The sequence below is a fragment of the Ranitomeya imitator genome, chromosome 3, assembly GCF_032444005.1.
Source record: "Ranitomeya imitator isolate aRanImi1 chromosome 3, aRanImi1.pri, whole genome shotgun sequence".
Lineage (NCBI taxonomy): Eukaryota > Metazoa > Chordata > Amphibia > Anura > Dendrobatidae > Ranitomeya > Ranitomeya imitator.
The window spans coordinates 379,195,466-379,223,005 of NC_091284.1; the positions used below are offsets into that span (position 1 = coordinate 379,195,466).

At 43.8% G+C, this 27,540-nt stretch overlaps 1 protein-coding gene across 2 annotated transcripts in view; it reads left to right on the forward strand.

Moving 5' to 3' along the window:
• Positions 1-27,540, forward strand: part of IFNLR1 (interferon lambda receptor 1) — a 74,504-nt gene that overhangs the window by 15,122 nt on the left and 31,842 nt on the right. For both annotated transcript variants that reach the window (XM_069756940.1, XM_069756941.1), the window contains one exon: positions 24,182-24,332. In XM_069756940.1, coding sequence (XP_069613041.1) covers positions 24,182-24,332 — 151 coding nt within the window. The remainder of the gene's footprint in view (positions 1-24,181; positions 24,333-27,540) is intronic.

Below are 27,540 nucleotides of genomic sequence, written 5' to 3' on the forward strand. Positions count from 1 at the left end.
GTTACAGTAGAGTAGGGCCCGGCCATTTTTCTGGTATAATCTGGTTCGGGTATATCATGACCCCCGTCACATGACCCCCGTCACATGACCCCCGTCACATGACCCCGTCACATGACCCCCGTCACATGACCGGGGGGGGCCCACAGTGTGTGAACAGCCCGGGGCCCTGGCTACCCTTAATCCACCCCTGCCTGTAGCTGTGGCAAGTAGGATTCATATTTGTGGGGTTGATGTCGCCTTTGTATTGTCTGGCGACAACAAGCACATGGATTAGTAATGGAGAGGTGTCTTTAAGATGCCTATCCATTACTAATCCTATAGTTGTATTGCAAATAAAGGCACAGCAAGAATAGTCTTATCTACTATATAATTGTCTAAGGGTCACTTCCGTCTGTCCTTCTGTCTGTCACGTTTATTCATTCGCTGATTGGTCTCGCCAGCTGCCCGTCATGGCTGCCGTGACCAATCAGCGACGGGCACTGTCCAGAAGAAAATGGCTGCTCCTTATTCCCCGCAGTCAGTGCCTGTCGCCCGCATACTCCCCTCCGGTCACCGCTAACACAGGGTTAATGCCGGCGGTAACGGACCGCGTTATGCCGCGGGTAACGCACTCCGTTACCGCCACTATTAACCCTGTGTGTACCCAACTTTTTACTATTGACGCTGCCTATGCGGCATCAATAGTAAAAAATGTAATGTTAAAAATAATTTAAAAAAAAACAAAAACCTGCCATACTCACCCTCCGTAGTCGCTCGCGCCAGCCGTTGCAGGTTGCGGTGGCAAAGATGGTAAGGAAGAAGGACCTGCCATGACGTCACGGTCATGTGACCGCGACGTCATCACAGGCTCTGCACGAGAAGGACCTGCCATGACGTCACGGTCATGTGACCGCGATGTCATCACAGGCCCTGCGCGCCTGCGCTAGAAAGACCTGCCATGGCGTCATGGTCATGTGACCGCGACGTCATCACAGGTCCTGCGCTCATACCAACCCTGGGACCGGAAGCTGCCATGGACTACAAGGGGCCCTCGGAAAGGTGAGTATATGTTTATTTTTTATTTTTAAACTGTGACAAACCTGGCTGGGCAATATACTATGTAGCTGGGCAATATAGTACGTGACTGGCCAATATACTACGTGGCTCTGTGCTGTATACTACGTCACTGGGCAATATACTACGTAACTGGCAATATACTACGTAGCTGGGCAATATAATACGTGACTGGCCAATATACAACGTGGATCTGTGCTGTATACTACTTCGCTGTGCAATATACTATGTGGCTCTGTGCTGTATACTACGTCACTGGGCAATATACTACGTGGCTGCGCAATATACTACTTCACTAGGCAATATACTACGTAACTGGGCAATATACTACGTAACTGGGCAATATATTACGTGGCTGGGCAATACACTACGTGACTGGGCAATATACTACGTGGCTGGGCAATATACTACGTGGACATGCGTATTCTAGAATACCTGATGCATTAGAATCGGTCCACCATCTAGTCTAATATATAAAGCTGAATGTGTGTATGTCTGGGATTGGCATCTGCACCGTCGCAGCTACAGCCACAAAACTTTGCACAGTCACACGTCTGGACCCCGAGAACGTCATAGGCTATGTTGTGAGACGAAATTTTAACCCTGCGCGTTCCAATTCACCAAACAATTTTGCCCCTATCTACATAATGGGGAAAAAGTGAAAGGAAAAGTGTTGGAGGCAAATTGACAGCTGCCAGATGTGAACAAGGGGGACTTAAAGAGTGAGAGCGATGGAGCCAAAGAGTATATACAGTACAGTTGCTCACACTCACCACACACGGGGATATGAACACACACACACAAAATGCACCACACACTACCACGTGCTTGAACACATATACCACCCCAGCACACATTTCACCAGACATATACCAACCTCACCACATAAAGTCGAAACACAAAAGTCGCCGCTCAAAACTCGCCACGTGCAAAACTCGCCACAAGCAAAACTAGGCTCACGCAAAACTCGCCGCACGTGCAAAACTCACCTCATGGAAAAATCGCCACACGCAAAACTTGCACACGTGGAAAAATTGCCACATGCATAAAAGTTGCAACACATGCAAAAGTTGCCTCACACAAAACTTGCTCATACTCAAAACCCATCACACATAAAACTCGCCACGCGCAAAACTTGCTGCACACAACTTGCTACACTAACCTGTCACATGCAACTCGACACACAAAAAGTTGCTACACGCATGTCGCCACACAAAATTCATCTCACAAAAGTCGCTACATGATAGGACTCGCAAGCGTGGGGACCCTTGGTGTGGGTTGCGAGATTGCATATTTTGGCCAAAATATCGAACAATACCTCACTATTTTTATGTTTATGGGGAACTATATTTTTCAGGGTGCAGCAAAGCCTAGCACGTTTGGCCTTGTACACAGGGGTGTTCTCACTGGGATGCATTGAGAGAGTTCTGGCCAGCCCGTCTAATCAAATAGTAGGGGCATGACTAATAGGATGAGAACCAGACACTATGCATTACCTTTATGTGAGCAGCGCCCTATACGGGCCTTTATTGTGCAAATGTATACTAAGCAGTCACCCCCTCCATGAATGTGTAGGTGACCAGTGGCTGTCTATTTAGTATTTTGCATCTGTGTTGCCAACATCTTGCTATATGGGCTGATTGCACCCTAGTGTAGTGCATTTGTTCAAAGACCTGGGCAGGTAAGCGGTGCTGCCTTTTTTTCTACTGGTTTCCCTGTAAACTAGCCAGCAAAGGCTAAGCAAACAGCTGTGAGCTGATATTAAAAGCCTGGGAACCTTTATGGCTATTGGCTCCTTCCCAGAATATTAACATCAGCCCTCAGCCGTCGGCTTTCCCTCTGCTGGCTATTAAAATTACACGAAAGCCCACGCAATTTTATGTTTTATTTATTTATTTTAAAAACAAACATATATTGCATTTCACGCAGATTTCAGAGGGTATGTTCCCACAGTCCGTAAATGCTGCGGGTTCGACGCTGCGTACATCCACAGCATCCAACTCGCAGCGGCCATATGTTACAGCATAGTGGATGGGATTTCAAGAAATCCCATCATGTCCACTATGTGTCCACTGGCGCTTGCGGCTTCCCTCCGGAGACTGACATGAGGTGCGTCTTGATTCTGCACGGTTCAATGAACACATACATTCAAAAGCCAGCTGCGCTTTGGACATAGCGGACATGTGCTGTGTTCAAAGTGCTGCCGATTACTGACCATGGGGACATATACTGTAACATAACAGCAACTGTTATTAGGCTATGTAAGTTAATTATGTTAATGCTCCTCCATAGGCTGGTGACTGTGTGTGTGTCTTTATTTAATATTAATGATGGTATCTGGCTGATGAGGTTGAACAAGGAAATTACAACACTTTTTTTTAATGATATATCTTTATTTAGCCTACAAATCTATTTGGAATTTCAACTAGGTTTTCTGCCAAGAGAGACAGAATCCGTGCAGAATTATACAAAAGCAAATCTGCAACGTGTGCACATAGCCTAAGGGTGCTGACTGAAAGACAGAGCTCTAGCCCCTTCTGAAGGAACTCCAGGATAGATGTTAAAGGGATCTTCCTATCTGGATCTGCCCCTGAGGAGGATTAGAATTTCCTCCAGGTCCTCCCATAGATTTATGGTTACCGGCCGGCTTTCTACTACTAAGTAGGGTAAAACCTAAGCAAGCCGAAAACCCATGGATCCGAGACAGACATTGTTCTCAGCCAAAAGAACCATGGCCTTTTTGGACAAAAGGGAGCTATGAGGATAACCCTTGCTTCGTCTTCCCTGATCATTTTTAGGACTGACGGGATGAAACACACTGGGGAAAATGCATAGAGGAGTAGCTTGTGGGTCTACTTCATTTTGAACCATGTGAGGGTTCTCTCTTTGGTCTAAGAGCAGAATTTCTGGATCGTCCTGTTCTCCCTGGAGGCAAAAAGATCTACTTGTGGGAGACCCCACATGTCCACAATCTTGACACTGAAAGATAGTTACCCACAGTTAGGAAGTAGTCCAGATATGGCACTACCAGTATGTCATTTTTGCCGGAGATGAGCTGTTACCTCTGATATTAATCTTTGTAAAGATCCGAGGAGCTATTGCTAGTCCAAAGGGCTGGGCCCTATATTTGAAGTGTATAACCTTTGTATCTGCACTGCGACTATGAGGAATCTCAGATATTGCGCGTTAATTGGTAACAGCCCAGGAAGAGAACCTTCACTGCTGTCCTTACTGACTCCTCTTGAAAGAAGGAATGACAAGGAATTTGTCAACGACGCGTTCATTTTTTTCTTTTTTTATCAGGAATAAGGAGGAGTGGAATCCCTTTTTGATTTCTCCTGGTGGAACTTCTTTCAATACGTGGCTCTCCTTGAGCACTAGGATCTCGTTTTCTAGTGCTAGTTTGTGCAGTGTTGGCTGGGGAGGTATGTCTTGATATGTCTATGACATGTCTTTCCCATGGGAAGGTATGACATTTCAGTTTTACACCCGACCCTATTATGTGGAGGATCCAGGCACTGGAAGAAATCTTTTCCCAGGCTGGGAGGAAGAGAGAGAGCTTTCCTCCCACCCGTGGAGTCAAGTCATTGAGAGTGCATTTTGGTTTCTCATGAGGGCTCCCCGAAGAAGAAACCCCTGCCTTCTTTCGATCGGCCTTCCTATTTATCACACTCTCTGGATGGCTTCTTGCGGGTGTACCATCCTTTCCGAAAAGACCACCAAAATGATGGAAAGGGAGTTCTTGGGAAACATTTCTTGCTGTCCTCGGCTCTCTCCAGTATTTTGTCTAGGGCTGGCCCGAATAGGAATTTACCTTCACAGGGGAAGGAACATAGTTTGACCTTTGCCTGTATGTCTCTCGACCAACATTAGACAGTGCGGCTGATCTAGCTTCCAACTTAGTCTGCTGATGCGTAAGCCAGGAATGCTGCTGTCCTTTTAATGGTTGGAATTGAGGCCAGGATGGCATCCCTTGGGACCTTCTGCTCCAGGTTATCTAACCAGACCCTTTGAGATCTGGCTGCACAGGTTGCCGCAATTGCTGGTCTTGAGGCACCTCCTGAGGCCTCCCATTTTGCTCCTTTAGTGAACCTAGATCTTCAAAAGGCAGGGAGAACTTCCTGGAGATCTTGGATATGGCTATATCCAGCTTAGGGGCCTTATCACAAGAAGTAGTAGCCTCCTCCTCAAAAGGGTATTTCCTTTTCAAGGAAGCTGAAAACAGCCCCCTTCCCTCTGGTTTTTTCCACTCCCTTTTACTGAGGTCCCACATCTGTTTATTGACCAGGAAAGTCCTGTGTTTCGTTTGGTCGCGGACCCGAACATCATGTCCTGAACTGAACTCTTGGATTTTTGGTCTACAAAACCCATTGTGGACCTTATGGACTTCACCAATTTATACATCTCATCTAAGGGAAAACAATGTCGACACTCTGTGTCACAGTCAGATGAGGTGGAATTTGGACCAGATTCACACAGGCCCCTTCCTCTGACCCTGCGGAATTATCTGGTGACAGAGGGGATATCCTGGATCTTTTTCACTTAGGGCCCCTATCTTCTGAGTGGGACAGTGATTTTACGGACCTTTTTACTTCAGTCTTGATCAAAGATCTCAGACTGGCAGCAAAATTAGGGGATCTGTAGTAGTCTGCTCTATACACGACTGACAGTTTATTTGACCATGTTCTAGATGGCCCCTGCCCACAGGTGGGTTGTTTTCCCTGTACACTTTCTAGAGACCTCCTATCTCCATCCCAAAAAAGATAAAAGTGGAGATATGGAGAGAAACAGAGGAGAATAAAAGGGGCATTAGCATGCTGAACTTTCTCGTAGATCACTCACCACTCGGGAAGCCATTAAGGGTGCTGGATCAGGAGGTTGGACCACATCCGAAAGGTCGCCCCTGGAGACTGTGGACTCCTCGATCCTACTGGAGTTGCAACGGCTGCCGGCTTCTGCAGTACCTCGCATACTGCCTGAAAGACCTGCACGTGCCTGCTTTCTATGGGGTGGAGATGGGAGTCTTCTGGGTTTTTTTCTGCTGCTGCAGCGAAGGATGCTCCTGCAGTTGCTGTGCCTCCATGTTTACATCTGCCTTCTGCCCTCCGGTGGCCCTCCTTACATACCATTCCACATGGGGAGCTCCAGCCGGCAAGCACAGCTTGCTTCTGGTACCCAACCCCGGAGGTCACATCTTAGAGTGCGACTTACGGCGGCTGCATGTTTCTGGTTGTGCAACTGTCGGACACCAGCTTGGGTCACCGCTGGTGCTCCTACTCACCAAGAGGTGTGTAGATTGACCCTCTGTGGCATCTCCTGCCTATGAAGCTGCCGCACCTGAAGTGAGAGCTATTGTCTGCAGGTATCAGCCGCTGGAACCGCTAACCCAATGCCCTGCGGCCCAGGTTGGGAGTACTTCTTCATTTTTCCCGGCGTGCTTTGCTGTGGCTGATGTGTTGTGGCATGGCTGACGTGTATCAACAAAAGGCCCTGCAGGTGTCCTGCTCACGCTCGCTCGGGGAGGACACCCCTGTGGGTACCTCCACTGCACTTCCAGCTCCCTCTGGTGCCAGCCACAGCAGAGACACTGCTCTGCCAGACCCCGGCAGACCAAGGGCCAGGGATCCTTTCTTTTCCGCATGAATTTACTGAGGGTTCCCCATCAAGTACAGGAAACCAACTGATGCGGAGAGAGGAGCCGCCCTTTTTATTTTGAAGGTTTCATGTCCTTGAAGGGTGGATCCCCTCTCTTATGGTAGTCATGGGTGACTGAAAAGTCTCTATACTAAGACCAACACTGATAGTAGCGCCATATAGTGGCAGATACCAGTGCTGCTGTACATGTAATGACAGTACAGTTACAGATAGTGACTTACAGGTGATGTTTCTGGTGGAGTAATTCACTTTTCCTGTCTTTTCCATCTGACCCAGATCGACATGGGAACTTTTTCCACCCATGACGTCGTCTGCAGAAATAAGACACATTTGTCATCGCACATATCAAGCACCGTCGCCATCTTTTCCCAACCTGCACAAACTCCTTATCCTTCTGCCGTATTACTGCACCTCCTGTATCGGTGGTTATTGCCCATCGGTTCTATACCTTTCCGGGGTGTGTGTTTATGGTATTTTCTATATTCTAGGTCGTCTTTTCATTATGACTATGCATATTATCTTTGTATCTGTACTATATATATCATGACCTTTTGTATTTTGGCAGTAGCACTGGGGATGTTGTTGTATACATGTATTTTTTAAAGTGTTTTTATATTTTTGTATCAATAAAAGTTTTGCCTCTTTATATATAATTATATAGCGGTGTGCTCTCTTTTGAAGTGGTTCTCTCTATCCATTTTTGTGCTATCTATGCTACCACTCTTGTTGCACCCCTCCAACCGACAGTATACTATTAGTAGTGCGCCAGTGTTTCTTTTCTTATATCTGTATGGTACTGTGTGCCCGCTTGATGGTAAAACAAACCCCTAGAATATATTAATGACCTGTGCAAGCGAACTACAAAGTGCCACATTTTGACCCCTAGAAAGTAATTATGCCCTCTGTGTGACCTTTTGACAGTCACAATAACCTGAGTGCCCTGAAGTTGTCGGCGCCTCCGTCACAAGATTCTTGTGGATATCAAATATAATCATTTATTTAGGAGTTACAGGATAAAACAAGGCGTTTCGACACCCAACATCCCAGAGTCGTCTTCAGGTTACTTAAAAAAAATATATATATATATATATATATATATATTATAAAAGTGTACCACATTTGCTTTATTTTTGTTTTTTCTCTACTTTCTTATGTAAGTCTTTTTTCAGCCTAATGATAGTCAGTTTGACTTCCATTGAGAACTACTTTGACAACATATTGTGGGTTCACAATAACAGCTTCCAAATGCAAATACCACTCCTGGAATCAGCTCCAGACCTTTTGCTTAATTGATGGAATAACAAGGGGAAAGCCCATTAAAAAGCTTGTGAGATAATTGTCCAAATACTTTAAAAACAGACAGCTACATATTAAAAAGTAGTAATTCCTAAACACTTACTCCAATTAAGCTGTGAATGCCCTCAAATTAAAATGGAGTCTGCGCTTAAGGCTGGAGTCACATTAGCATATCGCATCCGATGGAGATGCTAATGACACTCGGCTCCTGCTCTGCTATGAGAGTGTGCCGAGTTTCATGTTAATATCACAGCACAGCTGCGGAGGAGACTGAGAAATTAACTTATTCATCTCCTCCATTGCCGACATATCACTCAGGTGATATAAGAATGCAGTGCGATGTTTCACACGCACCCATAGACTTATATGGGTGTGTGCAATCTGATTCTTGGAGGCGATTGCTTTCACATGTGAGCTGCCTTATATGTTAACATTCGACAGAGTGCAATCTGAATTTTTTTTTCTTTTTAATTGGCTTGCGCTCATCCGATTACATCGCAAGTGGGAGCAAGCCCTAAGGCTAAGTTCAAAGTTTCACATCAGCCCTCCGCAAAGCCCCCGAACGCAAATGTGAACTCGGCCTATAACACCTATGTTGAGAATAATATATGTGTATATGTTTTGCTAAACAGCTAAAGTGTCAAAACCTGGTCACTGTCAAAATGTTTCTGTACCTAACTGTATGTATGAAAATGAAAAATGTATGTTTTCCTTTATGAAACTTATAGCTTATCTTTATAAAAAAGAACTTCCACGAATTCTAAATACTTTATAGCAAGGCATGACTAACATAGTAACATAGTTAGCAAGGCCAAAAAAAGACATTTGTCCATCCAGTTCAGCCTATATTCTGTCAGAATAAATCCCCAGCGCTACGTCCTTCTAAAGAACCTAATAACTGTAAAAGATACAATATTGTTACGCTCCAGGAAGATTCACTTTCAAGGAATGAGTCAATTTACAGAGACTAAGTGCCACCCCCTCCCCTCCTGACTAGAGCGCAGCACATTGTGTGCACTGCTCAGTATATACTATTGCATTCAGACTCTGGCTGGACAATCAGGCCAGCTTTAGTGTCCCTGCAATCTGTCAATGTTGCTTTTACCTTGTCAGATTGCACAGTTCAGGACAGCTGAATTGGCTCAAACTATTAATTTTCAGGAGCGCACTGCCCACAGTGATCAAACCTGAGAATAACCCTTTAAAATCCAGTTACTTCTAAGTCACACTATGATGAAGCTAACATTTGGGCGACATTCCGTTCTTTGCTTTATCCAAACATCTCACAAATAGCTATGTGTAGGCGTGTGGATAAAATCCAGAACAAAGTTTACCAAGTACGTTCCATGCTCCCTTTTCTCAATTCTGTTCCCTGGCGCTGGGTGCTGAAGACCACTCTCATCATTCTCCCCTGCTCTGCCAGCGATCAGAATGATGAGTTATTTCAAGTGATAATGACAGCATGTGGCAGCTGATGAGACTATTACTCCCATCAGCCTACACCTGCTGCTGCTAATAATAGTGTGAGCAGAAGCGGCTGATGAGAATATTCATCACCCGCCGCCTGCGCTTTAAAGGGAATCGGTCACCTGAATTTGGCGGGCTATGTAAATGCCCTGTTTTCAGTCCGATGGGCGGTATTTCTTCTTTTTTCCTCCACCCCATCCTTCCCCGCTGTCCGCAATATTTTCCGGAATTGGAGTAGGTGTCCTCCATAGTTGGCGCGTGCGCAATACAATCTTGTCTCGCGCAAGTGCAGCATGCTTTGCCCATCTGCAGGCAAAGCCGAAAAGCATTACTGCGCATGCGCCGGCGCACTATGTTCCGGAAGATTTCTCTGTGTTCCAGGACATAGTGCGCCGGACATGGATTACAGTGTGGGACAGAACGACGGACAGGTGATGGATATTTTTTTCCATGTTGTTACAGAAGAGGAGGGATTCAGTGGAATTGGACGTGTGTGTATGTATGTGTGTGTGTGTATATATATATATATATGGTGTGTGTGTGTGTGTGTGTGTGTGTGTGTGTGTGTGTGTGTGTGTGTGTGTGTGTGTGTGTGTGTGTGTGTGTGTGTGGGCAGCACTCCAATTGTTTCAGGTGGAGAAGAGTGAAAAACTTTATTCTGCCCCACTCATCATGGGCAACGTTTCAGCTCCTCCTGAGCCTTTTTTCTTCTGCTTAGCTTGGCAAGTATTAGACTGTTTGCCTGGAGGCCTGGCACTCGTCTACAATTATTGTGCTGTTCCTTTTCTACTATATAGATAGATATGTATCTGTGAAACAATTACCTGGATATTTTCCAGCCTTGCGAGGTGGCTGTCAGAACCGCAAATGAGGTTTAGTGCGCATTTAGTGTAGCTCACACAATTGTTCGTATCCTTCTCTCTGGTTTCGCTCACTCGGCTCTCTCTCATTAGGATCACTCTTCCTCACTCAGGGCTGAGACTTCACTGGTTTGTTCTATGCTGGTAATTGTGGCTATCAGCTAGCTCAGCTCCCCTGATACCTGCTCAGGTGTTGACTCCGCACCTTCTTTGCTCTCCTGGGCCTTTTATCATTTCTAATTGTGACATGGCTATCACCTGACCTCTTGTCTCCTCTAACCTCTCCCCTGAGGGAACATGCACTTCTCCCATCAGTTCCTGATAATGTAGTTCTCTCTGCTTTCCCCTAATAATCTTTGGCCAGCAGATGGCAGTGTTCGCTTGCAGACACTCTGTTATTCATTAAAGGGACTCTGCCACCTGAATTTGGAGGGAACAATTTTCAGCCATGGAGGCGGGTGTTTGATTCACCCTTTCCTTACCCGCTGGCTGCATGCTGGCTGCAATATTGGATTGAAGTTAATTCTCTGTCCTCCATAGTACACGCCTGCGCAAGGCAAGGCAATTGTTAGGAGTGGCCTAATAGATAGAACCTTTTGCTCCCCCTGGTGGCCGGCGTGTGAAGTGTGTGTGTGGCTGTGATACCTGGCAGGGTGAACTCCTTTGGTGACATCAAACGTAACATCGCTCCCCCTGGTGGAAGAACGACATTACTGCAACGACCAGGACTCTGGGGTGCTGCACACAGATACGACAGATAAATATAGGTATAGTACAATGCCAAAGATTTCACTTCTCACATTACATGAGTGATATCTATTGTACATTCTACAATAGGTCAGAAACCAGACAGTATAGTCCTCCATACAGTATTATGGGCACCACATAGTGCTCCATACAGAATAATGAGCCCCATATATTGCTCCATACAGTATTATGGGCCCCATATATTGCTCCATCTATATATATATAATTGTCTAAGGGTTTTTCCGTCTGTCTGTCTGTCTGTCTTTCTGTCTGTCTGTCTGTCTGTCCTGGAAATCCCGGCTCTCTGATTGGTCGAGGCCGCCAGGCCTCGACCAATCAGAGACCGGCACAGCATCGACGTAGAAATCCCGCGTCTCTGATTGGTCGAGGCCGCCAGTCCTCGACCAATCAGCAATGGGCACAGCGACGATGATGTCATAAAGGACGTAGAAATCCCGCGTCTGATTGGTCGAGGCCGCCAGGCCTCGACCAATCAGCAACGGGCACAGCGACGATGATGTCATAATGGTTGCCATGGCGATGATGATGTCATAAAGGTTGCCTTGACCAATCAGCGACGGGCACAGTCTGCCGCGAATTCTGGAATCATCATTGTCCATATACTACGGGGACATGCATATTCTAGAATACCCGATGCGTTAGAATCGGGCCACAATCTAGTACTGTATAATGGGCAACATATAATGCTCCGTAAAGAATGAGCCCCATATATTGTTCCATTCATAATGGGTTCCATATAATGTTCCATACTGTATAGAATGGGCTCCATAGAGTATAATGAGCCCCATATAATGCTCCATACAGTATATGATGGGCCCCATATATATTGCTCCATACCGAATTGGCCCCATATAATGCTCCATATATAATCATCAGCCCCATATATGATGCTCCATTGTATGATCGGCCCATATAATGTTCCATATATAATGTAACCCACATTTGATGCTTGAGTGTATGATGGGCTCCATATTTGATGCTCCAGTGTATAATGGGCCCCATATATGATGCTCCATTGTATGATCGGCCCATATAATGTTCCATATATAATGGATCCCATATTTCATGCTCCACTGTATGATGGGCTCCATAGTTGATGCTTGAATGTATGATGGGCCCCATATATGATGCTCCAGTGTATAATGGGCCCCATATGTAATGTTCCATATATGATAGGCCCCATATAATGCTCCATATATGATGGACCCATACATGGTGCTCCAAACATCAAAAAAGAAAAAATGAAATACTCACCTCTCATTGCTGGCCGCTGCTCTGCTCTGAACTCCTCAGCTTCGCTGTCTTCCGGCTCTCTGCACTGTGACTGCTCCGCTAGAGAGGGCACCGATGTGACATCATCGTGCCCTGTGACCTGAATGTCAGAGTCAGGAGACGCGGAAGACGCTGCAGCGATGGAGATGGGTGAGGTGAGTATCGCAAGTGCTGGGGCCCAGAACAGGCGGCGGGACCTAGCAGGTGCCGGCACAGACACTGGGCCCCCATAGTGCGCAGATTTTCCTAACAGCGAGAGGGCCCCGGCACTTGTCTGGGTGCGCCGGGTGCTGACGCTGGCCCTGCCTGTCTGTCCTGGGGAGAAGAGAAAGCGTGTAGTGTGAACAGGTGCTGAGCAGTGTTTTACTTGTTAAAAGGGTTAAGGATGGGGCAGTATTTATGGGCCAGTGCGGTGTGCTTCCCCAGGCTTAAATTTGATAACCAGCGCTAGCACAGCAGAGATTTGTTGCAGATATTTGTGTAACTAAAAATCAGGTCCATGCATATAAATGAAGTTGTTTTTGCAAAATGTGCATAATGTCTGCAACCCCCATTCAGATGCAGGGGCTGACATAGCATGTATGCAACTTGTGCAGTGGGTTTGGGGCCCATGACCATCTTAAAAATAGTTTCTGCTGTCTATTAGATTTCTTGCAAGGGATTGAGCAAATTTATTTTATAGCTTACAAATGCTAGAGGAAACGAAGCGGTGCTCAATGATAATGAACTAGTGGGGATAGGTATATCTGCTTGAGGCGAATTGAACTGGCCTTGAATTCAGCAAAATGGCGCCCAGGTGTCTGTCATTGTAGCTAGCAAAATGGAGGAAAAAAATAAATACTAGCCTGTTGCTTCTGCTGCTAAGCAGGCCTCTGGCTTTTGTATATCAAAACTGACATTGTCTAATCCTCCAACTAGGCCTCACGTAATGCGCATCATGGCAATATGACATCATGCCGCTGTGACACCTGAGGCCTACTTGGTGCCAGCAGCCTGACGCCAAGTAAAAATTGCAGAAGACCTGAATTCGAATCTCGGCAGATTCGCTCATCTCTACACTGTGTGAACAATAAATAGGCAAGTGAGTATTTTGACCATATCATAATTTTTATACATATTTTCCAACTTCAAGCTGTATGAACTTATATGCTTATTGGATAAAGCAGATCAGGTGATGGGTAATTATGTAATGAGGGAGAGTGTGACAGAAGGGTATCAACATCAGTTGTTTGGTTATTCTCACGTTAACCGACAAAAAAATAAACAATTGAGATGGGAAAATGTTACATTTTTCATTTAGTTGCCCAATAATTCTGCACACAGAGATATTCTCCTAAGGCTACGATGAACTTGGACGCGTTTTTGACGTTGCATATTTTTGTTGCTTCAAAAACACAGCGTCTTACAGTCCCAGCAAAGTGGATGGGATTTACAGAAATCTCCTGCCCGCTGTGCTTCCTATTTATTCAGTATAAACTGACCTGCAGTGCGTGTTTCACATCTGCAACATGTCAACTTCTCTTGCGGATGCGCTTACTTATCTGTGCAAATTTTCCCCATAGACTTGTACTCTATGTGGAAAACTCGCACACAAATCGCCTGCGTTTTTAGTGTGTTTCTACAGTGAAAATGCATCAAAAACACATATAATCCGCACTGAAGTATATTAATAATGTTTTGCCAAACAAATCAACTTTACTTAAAGCATAGCACACCAAAGAGACCAAAACTGTGATAAAATGCACGTTAAAGAAACACACACAAAAACACACTCAAGAAGTGCAAGTGACCTAATTTAAATAATAAGTGCAGAAATCTTGCAGTGTCAAAAACTCGCCAAACACTCACAGGAACGTAGCCTCAGAAAGACAAAATCTCACTTTTACTTTTTCAGATTTTTTAACCTTTTGCACTGACTGACAGCACGGTATTTGTTCAACAATAATAATTAATCATCAAAATTACAAATTGCCTAATAATTGTGCAACCCTGTGAATGAACTACTTATATTGTGCTGGATAGAGGGCCTCTTACTGTCAGTGTCGGTTCTTCTTGGTATTTATAAAACTACAGAAATTCCTTTAATAAATCTGTCAGGTCTGCATACAACACGTTTTTGAGGTCTAAGATGCTTTTATTAGATTCAACCTGTATTTTTTTGTTTTCTTACACACTGCAGATTTACAATATTATGTCCTTGTCAATACTGTATGTTTTCATATTTCATGGAAGATGTAGGTTCTGCTTCATTGCCTTGGTCTGTGATCTGTATGATGTCCTGGAAGAGCAGGTTTTTAGCTGACATTGAGCAGGTGAAATCTAGCTGCTATGGAATGTGTCCTTGTTTGTGGGTTTTTTTTTTTTTTATCTCTAGAATGTTTCTGTGTCAAAAACTTCACCCCAAAACTGAATGTAAAATGCATCCCTGACCATCTGTTAAATGTCACTTTCAATCTCTGCCAGTGCGGCACCTCCTTACATCTCCTCCCTCATTTTGGTCTGTCGGTCTGCACTCTGCAAACAACTTTCGACTAACCTCTGCACTAATCCGTACCTCCCACTCCCGACTCCAAGACTTCTCCCACGTTGCGCCAATCCTCTGGAATGCTCTACCCCAAGATATTAGGACCACATTCACAATTTGCATAGTACTGCAGTGCGCAGGGAAAGGTCAGAGAGGCCTGGCTCCTGCGCACTGCAGTATTTTGCTCTGCCCTCAACAGGGCAGACAAAGTACGCCTGCGCCGGAGCGTGAATGCAAGAAGAGGACGTCTTCGTAAGAAGATGGGAGGCCCCGGACCGGAACTCGAAGCCCTTTGTACCGGGACCACCCCTGGGTGAGTATAATCTAACCTCTTTTTCTCCTCTTTCAGGATACATCGGAGGAGACAGCCCCCCGAGGAAGCCCAACGCGAAACGCGCGTCGGGGCTGCTGCAGAGACAGGTACTGGCACATGGGTAAGAGAAGCGGCGGATTTGGCATGTATATTTATCTTCTGGTCCCGTAGGTTATACAGTGTGTAGTGAATCATGTTCCCCAGCTTGGGAGTAAGTTTCATACTTGTTAAGCACTTTAGATTGCACTAAGCACTTTTCTCAGTATACGCTGTACCATATATTATACGGGTTATCTGCTTTATCTTCCCCGAGTGTTACTACAGTTGTCCTGTTTTCTCTGTATAAGCATCATGTCTGAAGTCTGTGTCATTTTTATGTAGTTATGTTTTGTTATTGTTTATTTTTTGTATTATTAATAAAATTACTGAATTTTTATTAGAGTGTATTGGACTCTGTACTCCATGGAGTTTTTGTAGGATATATATCGGAGGCTTATCTACAGCATTCCAGAATGCTGTAGATAAGCCCCTGATGCCGGTGGGCTTAGCTCATCTTCGATTTTGGGGGTGACAGGTTCCCTTTAAAGGGAACCTGTCACCTGAATTTGGTGGGACTGGTTTTGGGTCATATGGGCGGAGTTTTCGGGTGTTCGTTTCACCCTTTCCTTACCCGCTGGCTGCATGCTGGCTGCAATATTGGATTGAAGTTCATTCTCTGTCCTCCATAGTACACACCTGCACAAGGCAAGATTGCTTTGCGCAGGCGTGTACTATGGAGGACAGAGAATGAACTTCAATCCAATATTGCAGCCAGCATGCAGCCAGCGGGTAAGGAAAGGGTGAATCAAACACCCAAAAACTCCGCCCATATGACCCAAAACCAGTCCCGCCAAATTCAGGTGACAGAGTCCCTTTAAGACCGGAGTCACACTACCATATAACACAGCCGAGTGCTATGCGATAAAACATTGTGTGGCAGTCTGCCCAGTGTTATTCTATGGGGCATATCACATCTGTGATTATTTTTTCATGCTGATTCGACATGAGAGAACAATTGCAGCATGCTGTGAGTGGCAGCGAGACTCTGCTCATACAAGTCTATGGTTGCATGTGAAATGTCAGACTGCACTCAGATGTCACCCTAGTGCAGTCAAATATACATGGAGTCAGGCCATGAACGAGATGAGGAAAATACTTTTTTCATTTTCTCCACACCTGTGCTGCGATCTCCTTCAGGAGCCAAGGATCATAGAAAATTGCATCCGATGCTCTCGCATCGGATGCCATTTGCTGGTGTGATTCCAACCTATAGCTGCATCTCACATGCCACTATAACCTGGGGTCATCTCTTGACCTCAGGGTACTTTGGTAACCATCGGGACCCACAATTTTCATTGTGGGGTTCCTATGATTACTAAGGGGGTCTTGTAACCCTCTTGCGACATCTTAAATACCGCTGTCGTGATTGACACTGATATTTAATGGGTTCATCAGCTGGGTGCAATACTGCAGGGTGCCAGCTGTCTCATATAGCTGACACCAGCGGGAATCGCTGTGATCCCCTCTTGTAATGTCTGTACACTTTTATTCTCCTCCCCTGCCCAGGAGCTGTGGTATGATCAGACCATGTTCCTGTATGTCAGACACAGCCATTACACAGTACACCGCAGGGGCACATGTATACGATTATCTCAGCACAGGAGCATTTTAAACACATCCAATTATGCCTTGTGCAGGCATGTACTACGGAGGACAGAGAATGAACTTCAATCCAATATTGCAGCCAGCATGCAGCCAGCGGGTAAGGAAAGGGTGAATCAAAAACACAAAAACCCCGCCTCCATGGCTGAAGATTGTTCCCTCCAAATTCAGGTGACAGTGTCCCTTTAAGCATAGGTATTTGACCTATCTGCGAAAATGTTTACATCCAACTGCCGGATGTGTCATCAAATACCTCTGCTCCGACTACCCCTTTTAAATTAATACAGTGGGTGTTGAGAACTTTGACCTCTTTAAAAATGTATACATTTTAAAAATGCTGTTTGCCTGCAGGTATGGAGGTAAAATGTGCAGGTAAATGACCTTTTTCAGAGGACTCTGTTAACACAAAATGAGTGTTCAAACCAAGTACTGTTGCTCGGTGCATCATGACGGGGCAGAACCTTTATGTGAAACTTCCTGCCTGCTTGTTTTCCCTCTATCTCTGCCCGTCTTTGAGACTATGAAGCCAAAGCTGTCAATCAAAAAAAAAGTGGAAGTGGAATAGAAGGAAAACAAGCAGGTGGGAAAGTATACTTTGTTTGACCGTGTCATGATGCACTGAGCGCCTGTACTTGGTTTGAACCGTCATTCAGTGTTGACAGAATCCCTTTAAATGATCCTCATGGTCCTCGACACCTCATGTTTCCAGGATTTCTTTAGTATTGCACAGGTGAGAGAACCTATGGCAATTTCTACTGTCTTGATGATAATTGCATGACCTGTGCAATACTAATGAAATCCTGAAAACATGATCTGTTGGTGGCCGTGAGAACTGGAGTTTGGGAAAGACTGGTCTAGACGAGTACACACATCACAACTTTGACATCTAGTGTTGCGCTTGATTGCTGAGGTTCCCAGAAACCTAGTGTCATATACACGCTTAGATCATATGACTAAGCGTTTCGGGGGTTGTCAACTACCTGAACTACTCCGTCTCAAATAAAATTGTCCTCCCTTATAAAATAAGAATAACGTGCACTGCCCTCCAGTGCTTGCACCGTTCCTGCGTTGTCGATGATGGGTCACATGACATGACAAGCAGCACCCCTATTGGAAAACAGAAGTCTCTGGCTGCGGGGCTTATGTGACGTAATGTCACGCAATCCCTGGGAGACCGGATGCCAACATCATAGAATAGGTGCCAATAAAGGGACACGAGCACAAGCAATTTTTACTAAATAAGGGGGACTGCTTAAATTACAGAGGTTGTCCACTACCCGGACAACACCTTTTTTTAGATAATTTCTACTTGCTCAATCTTGCTCTCAGGTTGCAGATTGATCATGAATCGCACCTCATCAGTCTACACACCAGGTACACAACTCGCCAGCGCCACCAACCATTTCTAGGCTGGTAAGTACCCAGCACATCAGTCAAAAAGTTAATAGTACACTCACGCAAAAGGCTGTGGATTCTTTAGTTCATACAAGGAACAAACAAATTAATGTTTTTAGCCTTTGGAAAGTACAGTGCTTACAAAAATATAAAAAAAAATAATATGACAAAACATGCGAAAGTTACCAAACAAAGGCAGAAGTAACAATAAGAACAAAATGCAACTTCTAGAGCATTTTATGTGTCCTTGAAGGTGGAAAGAATAATAGTACACGTCAGATATGGATCAGCCCCCCCCAACCAAATGTAAATTTTTTTTTTCTATTATTGTATATGTATTGCACATGGATTACTGTGTACCACACCCATACACAAATAGTCACACAACAAAAGACTAGTTTGTGTTGGCTCATTATAGCATAATTACTGAAGATGACCCCATGGAGGTAGCGTATCTTGCGCTATGTGGTGTGTTGGCATAGTGACCATTAACAATAATGCTGTAAACACACAATGTCATGCCAATCAAGCTAACAATGGCATCAGTAAGAACTGGAAAAACAACCCAAAAGGTGTAGTAAAATATAGTAACACATTACAGCAAGGTATTTTACTGCGTACAATCAATGCCTCCCATTTAAAATGAACAATTGTTTGTGTAAGTTCACATGCTGCAGATTTGTTGCAGAAAATTCTGCAGCTGACAATTGCTTCCATTTATATGGGTATAGGATGTAATTGTATTACTTGCATAAAACTACTGGTAAAGGTCGGGACCAAGTTAAACAGCTCTCCCAGACAGTATGATGTACCTCTCATACAGTGTGATAAGTTTGTGATGTTCCATTAATGTTACTAGTTTTCTGGGGGTGATATCATCTGTTAGAACATTTTGACTTGGTAAACAAGCATAGAAGATACTTTTACTCATTTTTTTTCTTTAGTTAATAACTGAGATATTAAGATCAAATGTTTTAGTCATATGTCTGAAGGCTACATTGCTTTTTATTATGGAAGCTATCCTGCTGTGCCTCATCTATCATGTAATGCAGTGTTCCCCAACTCCGGTCCTCAAGAGCCACCAACAGGTCATGTTTTCAGGATTTCCTTAGTATTGCACAGGTGATTGAATGCTTGCCTGTCCATGTGATGCAATTATCACCTGTGCAATACTAAGGAAATCCTAAAAACAAGACCTGTTGGTGGCTCTTGAGGACCGGAGTTGGGGAACACTGATGTAATGAATCTACAGTGTCAAACAGAGAACATATCGTAGAATGTTAGAGTAGGGAGGGACCTCCTGGGTCATCATGTCCATCCCCCTGCTCAATGCAGGATTCACTAAATCATCCCTGACAGATGTCTGTCCAGCCTCTGTTTGAAGACTTCCATTGAAGGAGAACTCACCACCTCTCGTGGCAGCCTGTTCCACTCATTGATCGCCCTCACTGTCAAAAAGTTTTCTCTAATATCTAATCTGTATCTTCTCCCTTTGTTTCATTCCATTGCTTCTCGTGTTACCATGGGCAAATGAGAATAAGGATGATCCATCTACACTGTGAAATCCCTTCAGATATTTTTGAACAGATATTAAGTCTGTTCTTAGCCTTCTTTTTTGCTTAACCCCTTAATCCCATATGACGCACTATCCCATCGAGGTGACCTGGGACTTAATTCCCAGGAGCGGGATAGCACGTCATAGGCGATCAGCCGCTCTCACGGAGAGAGCGCGGCCAATCACCATCAGGTGTCAGCTGATTATTACAGCTGACATCCGGCACTATGTGCCAAGAGAGGTCACGGACCGCTCACGGCACATTAACCCTCGGAACACTGCAATCAAACATGATCGCAGCATTTCGGCGGCATAGGGAAGCATCGCACTTGGAGGGGGCTCCCCGCGTGCTTCCCTGAGACCCTCGGAACAACGCGAGGGTCTCCTACCTCCTCCTCCCTGCAGGCCCCGGATCCAAAATGGCCGCGGGGCTCCTTCCGGGTCCTGCAGGGAGGTGGCTTGCAAGCGCCTGCTCAGAGCAGGCGCCGCCGCTTTGCAAAGTGTCAGATCGGCGACATGACACTATACTGTGATATCCCACACTGGGACAAAGTAAAAAAGTAAAAAAAAAAAAAAAAATTCCTAAATAATGATGAAAAATCATCAATAAATATATTTCTTTATCTAAATAATAAAAATAAAAGTACACATATTTAGTATCTCCGTGTCCGTAACGACCCCACCTATAAAGCTGTCCCGCAAAAACGAGCCCCCATACAGCATCATCAGCAAAAAAGTAAAAAAGTTATAGTCCTCAGAATAAAGGGATGCAAAAATAATTATTTGTCATATAAAATAGCTTTTTTCGTATAAAAGCACCAGAACATAAAAAAATTATATAAATGAGCTATCGCTGTAATCGTACTGACCCCCACCCAAAAAAAAAAAAAAAAATCATGAATTGCAGGTTTTTGGTTATTCTGCCTTACAAAAATCGGAATAAAAAGCGATCAAAATATGTCACGTGCCCGAAAATGGTACCAATAAAAACATCAACTCGTCCGGCAAAAAACAAGACCTCACATGACTCTGTGGACCAAATATGAAAAATTATAGCTCTCAAAATCTGTAGACGCAAAAACTATTTTTTGCAATAAAAAGCGTCTTTTAGTGTGTGACAGCTGCCAATCATAAAAATCCACTAAAAAAACCCACTATAAAAGTAAATCAAACCCCCCTTCATCACCCCCTTAGTTAAGGAAAAATAATAACATTTAAAAAATGTATTTATTTCTATTTTCTGGTTAGGGTTAGGACTAAAGTTAGGGTTAGGGTTGAAGCTAAAGTTGGGGTACAGTTACGGTTAGGGTTTGGGCTACAGTTAGGGTTGGGGCTACAGTTAGGGTTGGGGCTACTACAGTTAGGGTTGGGATTAGGGTTAGGGGTGTGTCAGGGTTAGGGGTGTGGTTGGGATTGCTGTTAGGGGCATGTTCGGGATTAGGGTTAGGGGTGTGTTTGGGTTAGGGTTTCAGTTAGAATTGGGGTTTCCACTGTTTAGACACATCAGGGGCTCTCCAAACGCGACATGGTGTCCGATCTCAATTACAGCCAATTCTGCGTTGAAAAAGTAAAACAGGGCTCCTTCTCTTCCGAGCTCTCTCGTATGCCAAAACAGGGGTTTACCCCAACATATGGGGTATCAACATACTCAGGACAAATTGGACAACTTTTGGGGTCCTATTTTTCCTGTTACCCTTGGGAAAATACAAAACTGGGGGCTAAAAAATAATTTTTGTCGAAAAAAAAAGAATTTTTATTTTCACGGCTCTGCGTTATAAACTGTAGTGAAATACTTGGGGGTTCAAAGTTCTCACAACACATCTAGATAAGTTCCTTAGAGGGGTCTAGTTTCCAAAATGGTGTCACTTGTGGAGGGTTTCAATGTTTAGGCACATCAGGGGCTCTCCAAACGCGACATGGTGTCCTATCTCAATTCCAGTAAATTTTTCATTGAAAAGTCAAACGGCGCTCCTTCCCTTCCGAGCTCTGCCATGCGCCCAAACAGTGGTTTACCCCCGCATATGGGGTATCAGCGTACTCAGGACAAATTGCACAACAAATTTTTGGGGTCCAGTTTCTTCTGTTACCCTTGGGAAAATAAAAAATTGGGGGCGAAAAGATAATTTTTGTGAAACTTCTGTGAAGCACTTGGTGGGTCAAAGTGCTCACCACACATCTAGATAAGTTTCTTAGGGGGTCTACTATCCAAAATAGTGTCACTTGTGGGGGGTTTCAATAAATAGGCACATCAGGGGCTCTCCAAATGCGACATGGCATCCCATCTCAATTCCAGTCAATTTTGCATTGAAAAGTCAAATGGCGCTCCTTCCCTTCCGAGTTCTGCCATACGCCGAAACAGTGGTTTACCCCCACATATGGGGTATCAGCGTACTCAGGACAAACTGCACAACAACTTTTGGGGTCCAATTTCTCCTGTTACCCTTGGTAAAATAAAACAAATTGGAGCTGAATTTAATTTTTTGTGAAAAAAATGTTGAATGTTCGTGTTTTTTTTTTTTTTAAAACATTCCAAAAATTCCTGTGAAACACCTAAAGGGTTAATAAACTTCTTGAATGTTGTTTTAAGCACCTTGAGGGGTGCAGTTTTTAGAAAATACCCAAGTGTGTCACCATTCTATCATATAGACCCCTCGAAGTGACTTCAAATGTGATGTAGTCCCTTAAAAAAAAATGGTGTTGTAAAAATGAGAAATTGCTGGTCAACTTTTAACCCTTATAACTCCCTAACAAAAAAAATGTTGGTTCCAAAATTGTGCTGATGTAAAGTGGACATGTAGGAAATGTTACTTATTAAGTATTTTGTGTGACATACTGTATCTCTGTGATTTAAAGGGAACCTGTCACCCCGTTTTTCTAAAAATAGCGTTAAATAGGGGCAGAGCTGGGCTTTACATTAGTGTATTCTGGAGCCTTTATTCCCCACCTATGCAGCCGAAATACCTTTGTAAAGTCGCCGTTTTGGGCTGTCACTCACGCTGGTCAGGTCATATGGGCGTGGTGACAGCGCTGTTTCTCCCCCAGATCTCTGTTGGTGGCGTAGTGGTGTGCTCATGGCGATCTCGACGGCCATTTTCCTGAAGCCGAGTTCGCATCTCGGCTGCAGGAAAATGGCCGCCGCGATCTCCATCTGCGCACGTGCGGCTTTCCGTGGCCATTTTCCTGAAGCCCCGGGAAGCCGAGAAGAACCATCTGCGCACGCGCGGCCTCACAAAGATGGCCGCGCCCACCGATAAACGGCTGAATAGCGCAGATCGTGCTATTTTCCTTGAAGCTGCGCAGTGGATTCGCCACTTGGACATGCGCACACCACTACGCCACCAACGGAGATTTGGGGGAGAAACAGCGCTGTCACCACGCCCACCTGACCAGACCAGCGTGAGTGGCAGCCCAAAACGGCGACTTTACAGAGGTATTTCGGCAGCATAGGTGGGGAATAAAGGCTCCAAAATACACTAATGTAAAGCACAGCTCTGCCCCTATTTAACGCTATTTTTAGCTCTTCTTGAAAAAACGGGGTGACAGGTTCCCTTTTAGGGCATAAAAATTTAAATTTGGAAAATTGCAAAAGGAAGGCCCCTCTTACAGAATTTCCAATGGAGGCTGCTATGTTCACCAAAGTGAGCATAAAGAATGGAGAAGAATATTGCATGTCTGTTTGCAATTGAGCAGGACTATTTAGAAAGGATCTTTCACGAGGTTCGAAGTGGCCAGTTTTTGCTATTTATTATATTTCCTCTGTATGAGTATTCAGTTGTGAGTAAAAAAAAAAAAAACATATGGTTCTAGAGATACGGGTCTTGTTATTTATTGCTCTTTTTATGATCTTTTCCAAGTGGTCATAGCTCATAGGATAATAATGCACAGTAACCTAAGGACCTTCCCCGAAGAATCTCGTGGGCCACAAACAATCGGCAAAGGCCATGAAAAGCCCTCATCTCTAGAACTGTGTGGTAGATTTGAACCAAAACTCAGCCGAGCAGCAGGAATAAAATGAGTGCAAATACTGGCCACTTTTTTCTTGGAGTCAGGCCCGCTTTAAGACCCCATTTATCTGTTTTAATATGAATCTAAATGTCTTACTGTGTTCTTCACTTAGTCAAACAGAATTTTGTGTTTTACCCATTAACATCAGCAACAAAGATAGAAAAACATGTTACTTTTTTTCATTCAATTGTACAAAAGTGAACTCTAGATTTGGGGCCTACGCCTGGATGTAAGTGCCTAGTGATGCCCCTGTCAGAAAAACTACAGTATCTAAGTGCATGTTTTAATCTGCTATATTGTATTTTCTGTGGGTTTAGGACAACTCCATGAACCATCAAACGTGACAGTAGAATCCAGAAACCTGAGTCTCTTTCTCACGTGGCTTCCTGCTCCCGAAAATCCTTCTACTGTAACCTACGAAGTAGAGTACACCAATTTTACTGACGACGATGTCAATGATTCATACAGGTACAACTTTTCATAAAGTTTCATTAAAAAAATTGAAAAGTAAAGGCCATCAATAAAAATGAGACTTAAAAAAAGGCAAATGTTTTCTGAAATTTTTAAAACTTTAATATCTGACACAAAATGTCTTTTCTCTTGATTTGGGATTGAAATGGAGTTGGATCATAAATTGTCAAGTGTGGAAAGGTCATACCATACACTTAACTTAATCCGTTCATATTTCTTGTGACAAAGGGCAGACATAAAGCCCCCTTAGCAGATTCGCGTGATGTCTTTTATATATGCTCATAATTCGAATCTTTCATTAGTGATATGAATGGCAGTGTAGTGATTTACCACGTCCCATTTATATCACTTTGATAAATGCGTTATTTTTTTATGCTATGTAAACTGAATTAAATCCTTAAAGGGAACCTGCCATGAGCTGTAGGATCAAAAAGCTAATTCCAATTTAAAAATTATGCAAATAGATAAGTTAAAACATATCTGCTTGGCTGAAAATTCATGTTCCATCATTGGGAACATTATCTCTAAAGGAAACCAGTCAGTCTGTTTTTGCTTTGTATTCTGAAATGTGCATGATGTGGTTGAAATCCTTTTTCCATATTGCCACTACAGGACTGGATGTCTTGTCTCATTGGCCAAACGCATCCCACCACTGACTGGCAACTTTCTGGGTATGCTGTGTATTGACAGATAGCTGCCAAACAGTGGTGTTGGCGGAGTTATACAGAGTTCAGCATTCAGAGCACCGCTAGATATGCAGCAGATAAAACAGTGATTGTATCAAATTGACATCATGCAGACCAGCAACTGACACATCACTGAAATCAGAGCAGATATAATATTGGGGCTGAGACCCTGAGATAACATGGGGGGGGAACCTAGTGACTGATTCCTTTTACTCGTTATGTAATTGTGGATGCATTGCACTGGGGTCGTGCATCGATCCTCTCCATTATACTCCATCTTGCTCCAACACTAAGTGATTGACATCTCTTATTTATGGTGGTTGAGAGACATCCATGGAGAACATGGGATGACACTGGACAGAGATAGATGCATTAGCCAGAAATTGACCTGCTCTCTGCGCAATTTACAGTCTTATTTCAAATTAGATTTTTTTTTTTTTTTCAGAAATGGAATAGCCATTTTCATTCAAGAAGGTATTGTTACACTTCTTTGTACCCTACCTAACAGTGAAATTAGTTTGGAGACCCTAAATCTCCAAAGTGATCCCCTTTAACACAAAACAACTTAGGGTAATCATGCATCACTAAAACATGTTGATTTGCCATAATTACATCATTAGGTTTTAGGTCTCCTGGTCACTGACATGGCACGTCATAGGGCATAAGTTAGAGATTTTCCCATCACATGAAAACAATTGATATTGCTAGGATATGCCATTACTGTTCTGAGCCTTTTCCACGCAGTTTTGAAGGCTAGAGAGGAACATGTAAAATTTTAATTTTATTTCAGTGTTATTCAGCATATCGAAGTACAGCATTTTTGTCCTTTTTCTAGTAGTCCCATAGTCAATGACCAGAGTAGTTGTATGAATGCTTGACCATTATATTAAAATTTGTCACTTCATTGCACAATTTTCTTACTCCTGTGTATAGATGTTAATTCACCAAAATAAGAATACACTTGAACAGACCACCGGAGTTAGATTATTATGGGTTAGGACCAGCTCACCTACCTTCTGGGCCCCAAAAAACACTAAACAAAAAGCAGCATATAACAAGGCAGGTTCACAGTAGGAGGAGATCATCATAGTGACTTTATAATAACTAGGCTACAAATAAAATCTGTGTGCCTGCATTCCTTTTTAGCATGTTTCTTCCTACAAGCCCTTATTGCTTAGTAAGCAATAAACTGCTTCTTTGTAATATATCCTTCCCAAATTCTAAATGAAAACTAGTCTTGGGTAGTCTATCGCGAGCAACTACTGCCGACACACCAAAAATGTTTGTGATGATATTTTTTCTTAATTGTTGCAACATCCTCTTCAACCATTTCAACAGCTAATTTAGGAGTCTTTTTTCACTGAAGTCTACATCAAATGTTCCTCATCCACCTTCATAGGTGTGGGTGACACAACAAACTCTTCAGTGCTGCCCTGGCAGCAGGGCCTTAAAAACACCTGCCAACCAAAACAAGCGAAGAAGTCAGCAACCACATTATCAATAACCAGATTGTGGTGGTACTGAAACCAAATGTTTAATTCTTATTGTCTCTCAACACTAGGTACTGCAGCAATAGTAGCAGTGGAAGGGTAGCAGAAGAAAGATGACATGTTCAGTGTGCCAAACTTGAGATTCTGTCCAGAAACACCACAATTGTCTGTCCCTCCATAAATTGATCCAAAGCTCAATTGCAACAATAGGGAATAACACTAGCAACATGAGGTTTGAACAGAGATCCTTAGATCGCCAAGTGTAAGGCCAAAGTTTTTGGGGACTACAGAAAAACTACAGAAATCACACCAAATCTGTCTTTAAATTATGGTGATCTCATTGGGTCCCTTTAAGGACCAGAATTAAATACCGTTCCTGTGTCACCAGACTGGAATGCCGTAGATTTGCCACTTAATAAAGGAGCAAACGAGATATATTGGGGGGAAACACCAATGTACTGGTCCAGCTAAGCCTACGGAATAACCTTCTCATTGATCAGCTACACTCCTGCCTCTTACTATCTTTTCATGCCCTGCCTGGACTAGGCGTTTGCAGGAGCTCTCGTGTAATGATGATAATTAAAAACGCCATGGTGAAGACTTGTAACACAATGACTGCTGATCCCAGGGTTACTGAATGGGTAACTGAAGCAATACTGTCTATGCCAAGCAACCCTGTACACATAATAGCTTTATCAGTGTATATTCCGATGTGGAGACTGGTGACATTGTGATTGTGTGATAATGATGTCACCACAGGTCTTATTATCTGCAGGACTTCAGGACCTTTGGTGACATCATGATCATGTGACCATAATGTCACTATAGGTCCTTTACTCCGCGGGAGTTGGAAGAACTAAAGAGATGGACTGGTGGTATATGTGTGTGTTTGTCTGTCTGTCTTCGTATCTATCTGTGTGAGTGGTTGAGCCTTCAATGGTATATTTTAGTGATGACATCAGAATGTGTAGGCTTCTGGTGGTATATAGTAGTGAAGACTATATACTCAGAGAACACCCGAGCATGCTC